We start from the raw sequence: 15,369 nt of genomic DNA, 5'->3' as shown, positions 1-15,369 counted from the left end.
AAATAGGAGGAATATCAACTGCTGTGATTCTAATGCCATATTCGTACGGCTGTGACTGTTGGGAGAGACAAAACTGTAAGAAAATGAGCTAATTCTGAGTTGGAACTGCACTGAGGTGAGCTGCAAAACGTACGAAAAACTTTGTTGTAGTTTCAATGTGTGCAATATCAGTATCTCAAAGAACTGCATTAAATTCAAGTGCATTATTTCCTAAGTACTGCTTGTTTACTGGGCCTTTCCACCCAACACGTAAGCATTGTGTAAAGTCCACGAAAAGTAGTCCACAGCAATTAGATGCTGGTATAGCGGATGGGTGCATTGCCAACAGACGCATCGCAGAAGCATAGGTATACTACTCTCAGCAAAATTGATACTTCAGGTCTATTTTTTATGCACTAGACTTTCTCGTTGCTTAACTCGCGGGGAAAACACATCTCTTATGTTATTTGGCACTTACGCGTCCAATGGAAAGGCCAGGTTGCCCTCTGTTTTTAAAAACATAAGATGATAGAAGCCGATGTTCCAAAGCACACAGGTTATATTATCAACATGTATCAACTGTTACATATATAACATATAATTAGATTTTTGTTATCAACAGCATTGCAATCACTTTTTACTTATTATGTTCGTCCTCAGAAGTTTTATTTATAGGTGGGCCTTGTAGGTAGTGGTAAAAATTGACATTCAAGTAAATGTATGTAATGTATGTAAATCTGGAATTTAATCTCTCCCAAGAGTGGTTTCACTTGCGTTTCACTTGCCCCCCCCCCCCCCCCCCCCCCCCCACTATGGAAAAACTAAACGGAAGACGGTTCGAGTGACTCACATGACTCCTTCTGTAGGAAATCTTACATGAAAATTTCAACATGTGAGACAAAACCATGAGGCCCTGCGACCCGTGTGAGAAAAATGAATCAAAACTTTGAAAACTAGACGAGACCGGTCAGTAAACATCATGACATACCTGAATTTTTATGACTCCTAAAAACAGCCTGAGATTGTAGCAGGAGCTACATGAGGACAGGTGTTCGGATACCACTCGGAGGATTACATGTCCTCAGGTTCATAGTTCCACCCAAGTGGCTCACATGACACTGCTCAGCTTTTCATAACTGTTCATAGTCGTGAGGCTGCTAACTTATTTTAGTGTCTGGGGACCACTGGTGATCTGCTACGGACAAAAATTAAATAAATTAATAAATACATAAATAAATATACCCCAAAGCACAAATATAACATGTGCTTGGAGGGGAACGGAGTGCACTTTAAGACGAACACAGAAGTGTATGGGTGAACGATTAAAGTGACAAAACATTTTGTCATTTTAAAGCTTGAGTTGTTTGGTAAAAATTCAGCCAAGAGCACAGCTTAACTTTTACAGGGTTACCATTCCCACATTCATATTGGGTGCCAGATGACAAAAATAAACCCAACAACTTAAAGAGCAAGTCACCCCCTACCAGAGTCTTACTCAACTCCCACTTCCTGCTTGAACAATGCAACAAATGCTGTCATTAAGCAGACCGAGAGGGCGGAGTCGCTAACAAATACTCACACAGAATCACAACGACATTGTGACATCATAGTGTACCACTTAGCCAATAGCGAAGGCAGACTTCAATTCAAATGTAGTGCAGAGTTTTTACCTGACGACGACACACACACTTGACAGTTTTAGGCAGAATATTTAAATGTTTACTAAGATGCACTAAAGTGCCAAATTATTGACTACACGTGTCTACAGCACGATTTATATAGCTATATGATGCACTCATTTATATAGTTTATCAGCAAAAAAAGTTGATTTGGGGTGACTTGCTGTTTAAAAATCCAACACTTTCTAAATTCAAACCATAAAGTCATCCTGCACCAATCAAAGCCAGATTCCCATGGCTGCCTTAATGTTTTGACGACAAAACGCCACCACATATCCTGTCCTTTCCCATCTGTATTCTGACTCACTGTTCTCAAAGACGGTCCCAGCGATGAAGGACAGCTCGGAGTCGTGCTCAGCCTTGCAGGCATACAGCGCTCGAGCCTTCCTGCCTGTGATCCTGAGAAACGAGGACACAGTTGGAGTGAAACACTAAGATTTCATTGCATATATGACAAAAAGAAACAAACTACAAATTATCCCGAGTTATAGAATTCAAAAAGGGTGTTTTTACAGTCCATGTCCTTGTCCAATAGGTGCCATCTTTTCATAAATCCTGTTCCTTTTATTGTGCACTTGGAACTAAATGTACCACAGCAGTCTAAACAAAAGTGGGATTCCGAGGGGCCAAATCTGTCTCATAGCAGCTTTGACTACAACACCAGGATGCTTGAGACTGAAATGTAGCAACAAATGCCGCATGGCTGCTAAGGTATAGTTGAGTTACTGCGGCCAATTTTAGTTCAGGGTGAGATTTTGGTAAATGGTCTTAAAGAAATTCTTAAGCTTTTAAGTTCAGGAGTCCCATCTACCACATGGCAGCTGCTTAAGACATGCAGAGTGGACAATTATGGCTTCATGACACTGAAGCTGGAACAAAAACAGCTTCTACTTTTCTGTTTTCCATACATGATCTAGTAGCTGTGGAGAGATTCATATAACCCCATTAAAAAGACTTAAATAAACGCAGAGATGGCATTTCTCATACACAAATGGATGTTCCACTTCTCTTATTTATCATTCATCACATGCAGCTTAGGTTCATGTGTGTTGGTTTAAACCATAACTCACACCGACCCGACGGGGGAAGAGTCACTGGAGGCTGAAGATATCGGCTGTGGACTTGAAGGCGCTGAGAACATCGGCCAGGAGGGGGAACGTGGTGAGGTGGGACTCGGAGCTGTGGCACTGGAGAGAGGAAAATGTTGAGATCACAACAAAAAAGGTCAACCTTTATTTATTTTAGGGCTCTGGGCATGTCAGGAGTAGCTTTCATCAGCTTGCCTCTTACCTGGTTGACATGCTGCCATGACTCTTTGGATTCAGTCTGAAAACGGCACAATAAAAATAACTGATTATTTTAAGTTTTTACTTTTCTTTATTATTGTTTATTCATTTTAATTCAGGCAAATAAACAAAATGAGAATCCGCACACCTCAATCTGCGATGTAGGAGTTTATTGGTCAAGCTTTTGGTCAGAGACCGGATTCTCATTTTGTTTATTCCACTTTTTGATCCAGCACCTTTTCCCAGATGAGCAGTGACTCCTTCTACTCTATTTCAGGCAAATGTAAAAAAAAAAAACTAAGTATTCTCAGTAGACCATGAAATGATATAAAATCACCAAAAACATTTAGTTTTTAAAATAAACTCCATAATTTGCCATAATAATCAATACTTTTGGAGAGTTTATACAGCATTTCTGTGCATTTCTGTTCATTCACAAACACAAAGAGAAATGATTCTTCTACCTCGCTCAAAATACTAACATCCTCCTTTAGACTTGGCAATATTCTTATATCTGTCTGCATAATGCCTGCCAAGGGTTCTTTTGGAAGCCTTTCAAACTACAAATGAGCATTTCGAGAAATCATCTCTACCAATTACAGCAGATTGGACCTTTTATGATAAAGACTTTAAAGCAATTTGTGCTAAAATAAGCATTTCAGACAGAAGGATGCATGCCATATGAATTAACACAAGCTTATCGAGCAAAAACGGATTGCTAACTCGTCTATTAAACCAGTAGAACGATATTAGACTGTGAAGAAAATAAAGTTCATAACAAAGATGGCTCCAACAAACTAACTGTTGCGTGTTTTTATCCTGTAACTAAATGTCACACATGTAACATCAAATCAATGAGGCTGATTGACAGTTTTCATATTAAGAATTGATTTTCTTTGCCCCCGTAGCGGCCGCTGACTTCAGAGAGAACTGTCTCCATAGTAATCTAATTTCCAAATTGTGTGTCACCATGGTGCAGCAAACTATAATTTATTCTTCCATCTGCAGGCAGTGTGTCTTTATCAGTCCTTTCTGTCATTCAGCCCATCTAATCTAAACTCAGCTCCAACATACGGTAAACAATAGGTGTGTACATAGAGTCAGGGTACGAATTACACAGAGGCTTCCAGAGGAGCCCTGTGAGACGGCGATGGAGGTTATGGGCATGGACAGATTTTTAAAGGTTATCCGAGTTGTATCAAATATATAAATATTACATACTTAAAATTAGTGCTTAAAGTCGGAAAAGGGTAGAATGTCTTCTCCAGGTCAGGGATGAAGTCCTGCCCTAAGTGGAGGACTTTAAGTATCTCGGGGTCTCGTTCACGAGTGAGAGAAAGATGGAGCGCGAGATCGATAGGCGGATTGGTGCTGCGCCCGCAGTGATGCGGGCGATCTGTTTTGGTGAAGAGAGAGCTGGGCCGAAAGGGGAAGCTCTCGATTTACTGGTCGATCTACATTCCTACCCTAACCTATGGTCACAAGCTTTGCGTAGTGACCAAAATAATTTCATTGCTGCAAAAATAATGGGGTTTGTCTGCAGGGTGGTTGGGCTCACCCTTAGAGATGGGGGAGAAGCTCGATCCTCCAGGATGGGTTTGGACTAGACCAGCTGCTCCTCCACGTCGAGACAAATTAGTCGAGGTGGCTCGGGCACCTGGTTAGAACGCCTCCTGGACACCTCCCTGGTGAGGTTTTCTGAACACGTCCAGCCGAGAGGAGACAAGTGAAGACCCAGGACACGTTGGAGGGACTAAAGCCTGGGGCACACCGGAGACAGAAGCACCGCGGTTTTGAGAAGTCAAGTGGTCACACAGGACGCACCGTGCCACTGAGCGCTTCCTGGAAAGCCGCGCGAAAGTCACAAAATCACACGTGACTTGAGAACAGGAAGCGGAAAGTGGCTCTTTTGTTTTTACGTGATCAGACTTGCCGTCATGTTTTGTGGGACTCTAATTCATAAAAAATGGTTAAGCACCCTATTTATTAGAATATTCTAAGATCAATAGTGCATTATCAAAAGTTATCAAAACTGTGTGCCGTAAAGCCGTTCCGCGTCGTCTGTTGTAAAGTACTCTACAGTGTTGTAAACAGCCGCTGCGCTTGACAGAACTGGCGTTTATGTTTCTGTGTTTAGCAGATGCTTTTGTCCAAAGCGACTTACAGGTGATAATCAAGCCAGCAGGTTGCCCTTGAGGCTAGCAACAAACACTATTCAGTCAATCCTAGGTGGCAGTGAGGCAGCATAATCAATCATAGAGGGAAGCGAACATGGAGTGTGCAGTAGAGTGGGGGACGGGTGCTGGGAGGGTGCTAGTTTAGAAGACACTCTCTGAAGAGCTGGGTCTTCAGGAGCTTCTTGAAAATCAACATGGAAGCCCCTGTTTTTGTAGTGCTTGGTAGGTCATTCCACATCTGTGGAACGACACATGAAGAGTCTGTATTGTCCTGAGCGTGGTGTAGGCACTGCTAGCTGACGATCCTTTGATGACCGTAACTGCCGGGCCACGACGTAAGCCTTTGCAAAAGGATTCGGGTAGATGGGAGCTGTACCATCCAGGACTTTGTATGCTAGTGCTAGCGATTTGAATGTGTGGTGAGGTGAGGTCATTGGAACACAGGTTTTGAGCTCTGCTGTAGCGGGGCATGTCAGATATGAATGAAAGAACATGAGTGGGCATGAACGATCGTGTGGTAATTGTACGTGTTTGGTGGCACTGCCAATTTGAGAATGTTATTGTGGCCGTGCGCAGAACGCAGCTGCCTGGGGTGCATCAACAAGAATTGCTCTCTGTCCGCTCTGCTCAAAAGAAGTTCCTTTATGCTGAGAGTCCAAATAAATAATGTAATATAAAAGGAAACTGGGTCTTTTATCGGACTCCCCATGGAGTATAATTTGATGGCCTCTAGGGGAGCCCATCAACCTTTCAGGGGAGCCCGGCTCCCCTTAGCTCCCCTGTAATTTGAACCCTGATAAAAGGTGACTTTTTTGAACATTTCTGTATCTCCAAAATATTATTGTTTATTAGGGATGTGTACTACATGAATCTGGCAGTATGATAAATATCACAATACAGGAGATGGTATTTGATATTTAAGACTGAAAAGTCTTGCCAGACACTTCCAAAACATATCGCAAGATCATGTTCGTCCGTCAGTATAAAGGCTGTAAAAACAACTATCACCTAGCTTTCGGAGTTTGAATTGCACCACACAAAACAAATACAGTGAGTTTTGCATTTAAATTCTCAATAAAAAATTCTATAAACGGCTTTTGAATATTGATTTAGTGTCATAACATGAAATATCAAAAGACAATCTGTTTCTTTTTCCAATTCCCTCCACAGAAAGGTTTCTACCAGTGAATGGATTGAAACAGTTAATTTTCTTTTAAAGTCAGTTGCCCCAAACTCCCCGACATGTTTTTTTTAATACAGATAATACTTCATCCAGCAGAGGTTTTGATGGTGAAGATGTGGAAAACAAACACCCCAGTTTCTGTTTGAGGAAAAAAACAAAAGCATAAATAAACGCATTATCAAAAAAGTGTTGACTTCACGTTGGCCCTGTATTCTTTTCAATTGCAAAACCAACAATGGTGTGTTTTATAGTCAATCAACGATTTGCAGGTAAAATTTAGACCCTTCCTCCCACTCAAAGTACACACAATATTTGATTTAATTAAACAGTTGTTTGTTCTCACTGCAATAGGCCATCCAGTCCATGTGTTACAAATCATCACACCTTTACACAACCCATGAAATACACTTTGACATTTCACTTGCACTTCCTTTCTGTTTTATTAAAATTAAAATAGTTTTTTTTTGTACAACTGTTAGCTGTCATAGTAGCAATTACCTTTTGAAATCACTGGTCGTGTGGTTCACAAACCTTTTAGATGTTAACTCAAACTACAAATATTGTTTAAGCTAAAAGGATTCTCCTCATTTATTGCACATTTATTCTAAGGGGGTATATTGGTGATATACATCATAATACACAGGAGACAATATGATATATCGTGAAATTACAAACCAGATGATATCTGCAATTTAAAAAACTGAATTTTATTGGAAAACTCAACCCAGACACTTTCCAGACACATCCAGAGTTATCAGATCTTCTGTCAAAATGAAGGTGGTAAAAATGGCTGCCACCTAGCTGTGGGAGTTTGAATTGCACCACACATACAGTAAATGTTTACATGTATATTCTCAAAAAAAAAAATACATATATATATATATATATATATATATATATATATATATATATATATATATATATATATATATATATATATATATATATACTAGGGCTGGGCGATATGGCCTAAAATCAATATCACGATATATTGAGGATTTTACCTCGATAACAATAAATAGACTATAACTACGGGTATGCGCAGAAACAAAAGTTGTCCGGTAGATAGGGCTGTCCCATGTATTACATTGAGTCACATTTTTATGTGACTTTTTAAACTTTTTAAATATTGCGACATTCCAGTGTATCAATATTTTATTTTTTTTTTTACCATTTCATTCAACATTTTGGACTAGCATCTAAATAGCTTGTTTGTTGTTTAAATCACATTCTTTCCAGTGGGATGAGTTGTATTTTATGTGCAAGCATTAAAAATAACATCATCTTTTCTATTGTTTCAAAGTTTCCAGGACAACATTTATTCAAAACCTTTTTTTATGTCCTGTGGGCAAATCAAAATCTCTTACGGGTATCAAACAGATCTAAAGATGCTGTATAAAAAGCAGCAGTGCGGGAGGTTGCACAATACCTCGCTAACTGGTGCTGTGTGTGCAGTGAAATCCCTTAGCTAAAGAGGGATTAGGATTAACCTGTCTAACCTAAGGGGTTTGGGGTTACTGCCTAAGGGCACTAAGGAAAGAATGTCTTACAGTAAATAACTGACATAAAAACTAAACTAACTGCCTTTAAATATGAAAATAAGTTTGTTGCTTTCTCTTCTGCCGTGTTTCAGTTCCTGGCAGGATACAAAGAAACGGTGGATTTGTCATCTTTTCATTTGCCAACAGAAATCCTCCACAATCTGAGAGGGATCTTTTAAACCCCGCCATCTATCTTTGCCTTGGCAGCCCTTTTGAGATTCACACTTCGCCACACTACTCCAGCCACAGCTTTGTAAATGAACTCTCTCTTTCCCTAAAGTGTAGCGTGAACACTGCGGTTGATAGTTAAGTAGCTGAAACCCAGTCAACCGCTTTCTTTTAACTCTAAAATAAAACCCTTTGGTGTGTTTACACAGATCCAGTAGAGCTTTGACCACACACTGCTTTCTGTTTTTTTATTCATGTCTAAAGATAAAACAAAAGCAGGAGATTTTGACCCTAGAGCCACATGGAAGCCCAAATGAGAAAAAGGACTTTTTGTTTCTTCACTTGTAACAGAAGAAAAAGAAAATGAGGCATTATTGTGACTCATAATACAAGTTTTCCAGCTTTCTTATTAATTGAATAAAAATGTGTCACCATTTTTAAGCATTTGGATGTGAAACTTGTCTTTTGTATTGATAAAAATGTATTACATTTCTAAAGTTTACAAAAACTGACATTTCAGAATATATATGTAGCAAAACTATTCCATATTTTTGCATACCTGCTTTGTCCTGAAAAAAACAATGGAAACCATACTAGTTTTATCACCTACTGATGTGCTTTAGCTTGTTTTTTGGACAGGGATACTATCAGTTCACTGCTACAGATGTGTATAATTATGTGGGAATTGAAAATCGATTATTTTTATGAACCAGTTCCCATAGTTTCAATTCTTAGGAATCGTTTGCCATTTTTGTAAACGATTCCCTTCTCAAATCCAGTCGGCATGAACGATATCGCCACGAACGTTGCCTAGCTTACGCAAGCTACGTTGTGTAGCTTACGTATTTACTCAGCAGTAAACATGGCGCCTAAGCAACACAAACGCTCAAATGTTTGGTTATATATTACAAGAAAGGATGGGCAACTTGTAATGTACATATTTCATCAAAAGGAGGAAACACTACAAATACGCAAAAGCATTTGCACACAAAAGACGCAATAACGTAAAAGTTTACGATGCGTTTTGACCCGCTCTGGACTAGTGAATTTCAACGCAGCGTTTGCATGTCCTCTCCAGTAAATACTGCAGGTAACTAATCAGCTAACACTGCCTATCATGCTAGCGTCCTTTGCCTTATATACACACCCACACTATAGCAGACTCCAGCAACTAAAGTCTGACCCATCTTGCTAAAGCTACAGCAAGAAGATGCCTTCACAAGGAGCATAAAGAGAACATTTGGAAAGATCTTTCAAAACAATACAGATACGATTGATTATTTATCATTAATAAATTGTCAGTTATGCAGGAGAATGTGTGCTATTTGTTTTTGTTACCTATTGAACTACCCTGGAATTGATGAGGGAATTGGATTGATAGACAGAATCAACAATGGTATAGATATTGATAAAAACATCGATTCCCAGCCCTAATTTGTACTAATAAAAGTACTCAGATAACACAGAACCAATACTACTTTATAATGCAAAAAACTCAGTTCTCAGTTGGGCTACAGCAGGTGACAACACTCTGGAGAACCTAAAGTAAATTTAAGTAGCTGTGCAGTAATACTGCTGTCTGAAACCTTATGGTATGTATAATCCAGGTAACGTACATACAACAAATCTGTTAGTCACAGCTGATCAATGCTCCCAGATTGGTAGAATATTTAATTTGCTGCATTTTTCTTAAAGATACAACAGGAACAAAGCAGGGGAACTGGAACATGGAGCTCTACAGGATGGGGGCGGGCTTAGTAAAATAAATAAATAAAAGAAATATTGCCTACATTTTATCACAGTACATGATGAGACAATTACTTTTAAAAGAATCATACATAAATGAGAGGGGATAATTCCATATTGCAGCTATAAAGGTACATGTAAGAATATAGTGAGAATTTTACAGTGAGAAAATCCCAAAAGAGTCTAATGTTTCAGTCATTTTAGAAGGAAGGTTATACTGAAGCATATTTCATATCCAGCTGGCTGTAGGGATTGTCAGTTTTTCTCCTTTTAAAACAAAGGAAGGAGGGACGCAACTACTGTTTACTAGGGCCGGGCAATAAATTGAAAATGTATTGTTATCGAAATTTCTGACTCTTATCGTGATAATTTTTCCCATGTCAATAAAGTTGATTATTAAAAAAAAAAAGAAAAGATGTGTGTAGGTTGGCAACGTTCACGTCCCTTTAAGAAGCTGTACCGCATTGAGTCACGTAAAAATGTGACTCAATGTAATACATGTGACAGCCCCATCTAGTGGCGCTTATAACAAGTAAGTCCCAACACTGACAACAACGTACTGATACTAGAACCAACATGCCTAAACAGACAGATCGGTCCAGCCTACTTACACTGTTGGTCTTTTTTAAATACGCAGTAATCGTTGCTTGCCTTTTTCACTTCATCCTGCATCCTAGCAGCAACCACTTTTGCGCCTCTGGAGTTGGTGTTTGTTTACGTCATGCTGCATTCAATGTAACTGGAAAAAGGAGCTTCAAGCGCTTAACCTCCGATTTTGTTTTCTTTCTGGCCTTAGCGCAGGGGACGGATCGGGGTCGATCTGAATCTGGGGGGGACAGATTCCCCCCATCCCCCACCCTAACTGCGTGCCTGCTTCCAGAGGGAGTTAGTTTCAGAGTTTGGGCCTAACACCACCATGCTCGATCGCCCTGACCCTTACCCCTAAACCTGGGGACCACGAGCACACCCGGATCTTAACGGAGTGTATTTTTCAAGGAGTAATTATAAAGAAGGAGGAGCTGTTCCACCAAATGATCAGAAAACAAAGACTAGCATATTTAATTCTACGCTAGTTCACTGGAAGCCACTGAAGAGCGTTCTTCATGCTCCCACTTCTTCGCTCCATAGATGAACCGTGCTGCTGCGTTTTGAACCATCTGCAGCTGAAAGTGTAGCCGATAACATCAAACATCCCTACTTCTAAAAAAATGTTTTCTGAATCAATTGAGGGTCACATGTTTAAACGCTATGACTCACAGTGAGCTGGGTCGCATTTGCCGGCCTTCCTGCTCCCCGTCGTTACTGATGAGGCTGTGCCTCGGAGTTCGGCTGTAGCTGCCGCCGCTACTGCTGCTGCTGCTGCTGCTGGTGCAGTTAGTAGAAGAAGAAGCAGAAACTGGGGTCTGCATATCAGCAGCTGGGGTGTTGCCAACACTGTTCCTCTTTTCCCCTAAAACAGGCATAGTAATAATTCTTTTTTGACACTTTTAGCTATAAAAAAGGGATTACTCTGTGTCAAACTGGGCACTGACATGAAACGTTGTTCTTGCAATGATATTTAAAATGTACATAAGTTTATTGAGTCTTTTTAAGAAACAAAATATATTAGAACAGCTCACCTTTCTGGGAATGTGTAGGTGTGTGGAAGAGTGTGAGAGGCCTCTCGCTACAGGAAGGTGCTTTGTTTTGGGTGCTTCTCCTCCTGGACAGGTTGAGCTGCATGTTGGTCGAACTGCCTGAAGAATTAGGAACGTCCCTGAAAATCTGCATGGACATGAACTGGTTTAGGCCAATAAAAATTCACCTAAATAAAGTGTGCCCATTTAGAAAATGCAAATGGACCAAAACAAGCTAATGCTGCTGAAATCACTTTCTTCATTGATAAAAGAAGAAGCACCACTGCAGTAATTTTGTGTATTCATACTCATGAGGTGTTTAAAGAAATGTTTTCTGCTTCTGGTATCTTTTCCTTGGTGATTTATCTCGACTAGTAACATTTTTCTGCTTGTTTTGATCCACAATTTCACTCAAGAATTAAAATTATTGGCAAAGAAGTGCAAAAAACATTTCTTCAACAGAGCAAATGACTGAAAATTTAAGATTAAATAAGATATTTCAACAAACCATTAGACTGTTTTTGAAACTTCTAAAACGGCATTGAGCTTCCTCATCACAGTGTTTCTAACTGGTTTGTTTTCACACATTTTATGAGAGATCCCTACTAAGAGGAATGGCTAAAAACGTTTTTCTGTCTGTGCGTCATGTTGTCAACGTGCATCCTCCTACATGTGTGCAACTCTGTGTATGTTGTGTTGAACATGTGTCATTTATCCATTCATTCACTGAACACTCTTGTGTCCGCCACCAGGGCCTCATACAAACACGATGTTGCCATGGTGACAGGTGAGGAGGTTTGCCCTGCCAACAGACTGCTTTCATTTAATGGGTGAAGTAAATGGTAAATGGTAAATGGCCTGTATTTCATATAGCACCTTCTAGAGTCCTGGAGCCCTCCAAGGCACTTTACAACACAATCAGTCATTCACCCATTCACACACTGGTGGTGATGAGCTACGATGTAGCCACAGCTGCCCTGGGGTGCACTGACAGAGGTGAGGCTTCAGAGCACAGGCGCCACCGGTCCCTCCGACCACCACCAGCAGGCAACGTGGGTTAAGTGTCTTGCCCAAGGGCACAACGGCAGTGACAGACTGAGCGGGGCTCGAACCTGCAACCTTCCGATTACGGGGCAAGCACTTAACTCCTGTGCCACCGTCGCCCAAACTTATGGTTTGTGTGTGTGTGTGTACATGTCTGTATATGTGTGTGCTTTATTTCTGCAAAAACACGAAATGAACACACACTCGCCTTCTCATGGTGCTCGATAAGAATTTCCACCACAATGTTCTGGAACTTTAATTCCATGATGGCTGCAACTGTCTCTTCCTGTGGGCGGAGCAGCGTTGGCCCAAAGACCACTCCCAGATTGGCGATGGTCATCAGGTTAAACTGGTGGTGACTGGCCACACTTTGGTCAAAGGACAAGAAAAAAACAGAACTCTTAATTAAATCCCACTAAATACGGTAAATCAATCAATTATTCAGTTTATCATATATATATATATATATATATATATACATACACATATACACAGGTCCTTCTAAAGAAATTAGCATATTGTGATAAAGTTCATTATTGTCTGTAATGTACTGATAAACATTAGACTTTCATATATATTAGATTCATTACACACAGCTGAAGTAGTTCAAGCCTTTTACAGGTGCTGGCCAGTAAATTAGAATATCATCAAAAGGTTGAAAATATTTCAGTAATTCCATTCAAAACGTGAAACTTGTACATTATATTCATGCAATGCACACAGACCAATGTATTTCCAATGTTCATTACATTTAAATTTGATATTCATAAGTGACAACTAATGAAAACTCCAAATTTGGTATCTCAAAAAATTAGAATATTCTGAAAAGGCTGAATATAGAAGACACCTGCTGCCACTCTAATCAGCTGATTTACTCAAAACACCTGCAAAGGCCTTTAAAAGGTCCCTCAGTCTTGTTTTGAAGGCACCACAATCATGGGGGAGACTTCTGACTTAACAGCTGTCCAAAAGACAATCATTGACACCTTGCACAAGGAGGGCAAGACACAAAAGGTGATTGCTAAAGAAGCTGGCTGTTCGCAGAGCTCTGTGTCCAAGCACATTAACAGACAGGCGAAGGGACGGAACAAATGTGGTAGAAAAAAGTGTACAAGCTCTAGGGATAACCGCACCCTGCAGAGAATTGTGACGACAAACCCATTCAAAAATGTGGGGGAGATCCACAAAGAGTGGACTGCAGCTGGAGTCAGCGCTTCAAGAACCACCACGAGGAGACTCATGAAAGACATGGGATTCAGGTGTCGCATTCCGTGTGTCAAGCCACTCTTGAACATGAAACAGCGCAAGAAGCGTCTCGCCTGGGCCAAGGACAAAAAGGACTGGACTGATGCTGAGTGGTCCAAAGTTATGTTTTCTGATGAAAGCAAGTTCTGCATTTCCTTTGGAAATCAAGGACCCAGAGTCTGGAGGAAGAGCGGAGAAGCACAGAATCCACGTTGCATGAGGTCCAGTGTAAAGTTTCCACCGTCAGTGATGGTGTGGGGTGCCATGTCATCTGCCGGTGTTGGCCCACTCTGTTTCCTGAGGTCCAGGGTCAATGCAGCCGTCTACCAGGAAGTTTTAGAGCACTTCATGCTTCCTGCTGCTGACCAACTTTATGGGGATGCAGACTTCACCTTTCAACAGGACTTGGCACCTGCACACAGTGCCAAAACCACCAGCACCTGGTTCAAGGACCATGGTATCCCTGTCCTTGATTGGCCAGCAAACTCACCTGACCTTAACCCCATAGAAAATCTATGGGGTATTGTGAAGCGGAGGATGCAATATGCTAGACCCAACAATGCAGAGGAGCTGAAGACGACTATCAGAGCAACCTGGGCTCTCATAACACCTGAGCAGTGCCACAGACTGATCGAGTCCATGCCACGCCGCATTACTGCAGTTATTGAGGCAAAAGGAGCCCCGACTAAGTATTGAGTGCTATACATGCACATTCTTTTCATGTTCATTCTTTTCAGTTGGCCAACATTAGAGAAACAAACATTTTTTCATTGGCCTTTAGAATATTCTAATTTTCTGAGATACCAGATTTGATGTTTTCATTGGTTGTCACCTATAAATATCAAACTTAAACGTAATAAACATCGGAAATACATTGGTCTGTGTGCATTGCATGAATATAATGTACAAGTTTCACGTTTTGAATGGAATTACTGAAATATTTTCAACCTTTTGATGATATTCTAATTTACTGGCCAGCACCTGTATTGTTTCTAATATTGATGATTTTAGCATACAGCTCATGAAAACCCCAAATTCCTATCTCAAAAAATTTGCATATTTCATCCGACCAATAAAAGAAAAGTGTTTTTAATACAAAAAAGTCAACCTTCAAATAATTATGTTCAGTTATGCACTCAATACTTGGTCGGGAATCCCATCGGGGAATCCTTTTGCAGAAAAGACTGCTTCAATGCGACGTGGCATGGAGGCAATCAGCCTGTGGCACTGCTGAGGTGTTATAGAGGCCCAGGATGCTTCGATAGCGGCCTTAAGCTCATCCAGAGTGTTGGGTCTTGTGTCTCTCAACTTTCTCTTCACAAAAATAACTAACTCTTCTTCTGTGGATGCCTCTAAAGACTTAATGATTTCTTCTAACTCCTGAATACGTTTGTTTTCCATTTTTTTCTTATGTGATGAGAAAGAGATTATTTTACCTCTCATCACTGCCTTTCCTGCCTCCCAGAGAATAGATGCTGATGTTCCAGGCAGGTCATTATGTTCTAAATATAAAACCCACTCCTTTTTAAAAAAATCTATAAAACCTTCATCTTTAAGCAGTGATGTATTAAACCTCCAGTTTTTGCTCGGTGGGATTGTCTTCTTATTTACCAGAGTTAATGAAACCGGAGCATGGTCGCTGACAACTATTGGGTGTATCTCAGTGTCTGAAATGTCAGCCAACAATGAGCTGCTGACTAGAAAA

The 15,369-nt window shown here is 40.4% G+C and overlaps 1 protein-coding gene across 4 annotated transcripts in view; it reads right to left on the bottom strand.

Moving 5' to 3' along the window:
• LOC107386708 (rho GTPase-activating protein 26) overlaps positions 1-15,369 on the bottom strand; it is a 154,636-nt gene that overhangs the window by 5,365 nt on the left and 133,902 nt on the right. For 3 of the 4 annotated variants that reach the window (XM_070555790.1, XM_070555791.1, XM_070555792.1), the window contains 6 exons: positions 12,628-12,787; positions 11,379-11,523; positions 11,017-11,209; positions 2,949-2,984; positions 2,729-2,845; positions 1,966-2,057 (listed from right to left, as the gene is read on the bottom strand). In XM_070555790.1, the coding sequence (XP_070411891.1) occupies positions 1,966-2,057; positions 2,729-2,845; positions 2,949-2,984; positions 11,017-11,209; positions 11,379-11,523; positions 12,628-12,787 (743 nt within the window). The remainder of the gene's footprint in view (positions 1-1,965; positions 2,058-2,728; positions 2,846-2,948; positions 2,985-11,016; positions 11,210-11,378; positions 11,524-12,627; positions 12,788-15,369) is intronic. The other variant, XM_070555789.1, reaches the window with a different exon arrangement.

The sequence above is a fragment of the Nothobranchius furzeri genome, chromosome 10 (genome assembly GCF_043380555.1).
Source record: "Nothobranchius furzeri strain GRZ-AD chromosome 10, NfurGRZ-RIMD1, whole genome shotgun sequence".
NCBI classification, from domain to species: domain Eukaryota; kingdom Metazoa; phylum Chordata; class Actinopteri; order Cyprinodontiformes; family Nothobranchiidae; genus Nothobranchius; species Nothobranchius furzeri.
Note: the sequence above shows the minus strand (reverse complement) of the source record. Positions and strands in the feature narration are given on the sequence as shown.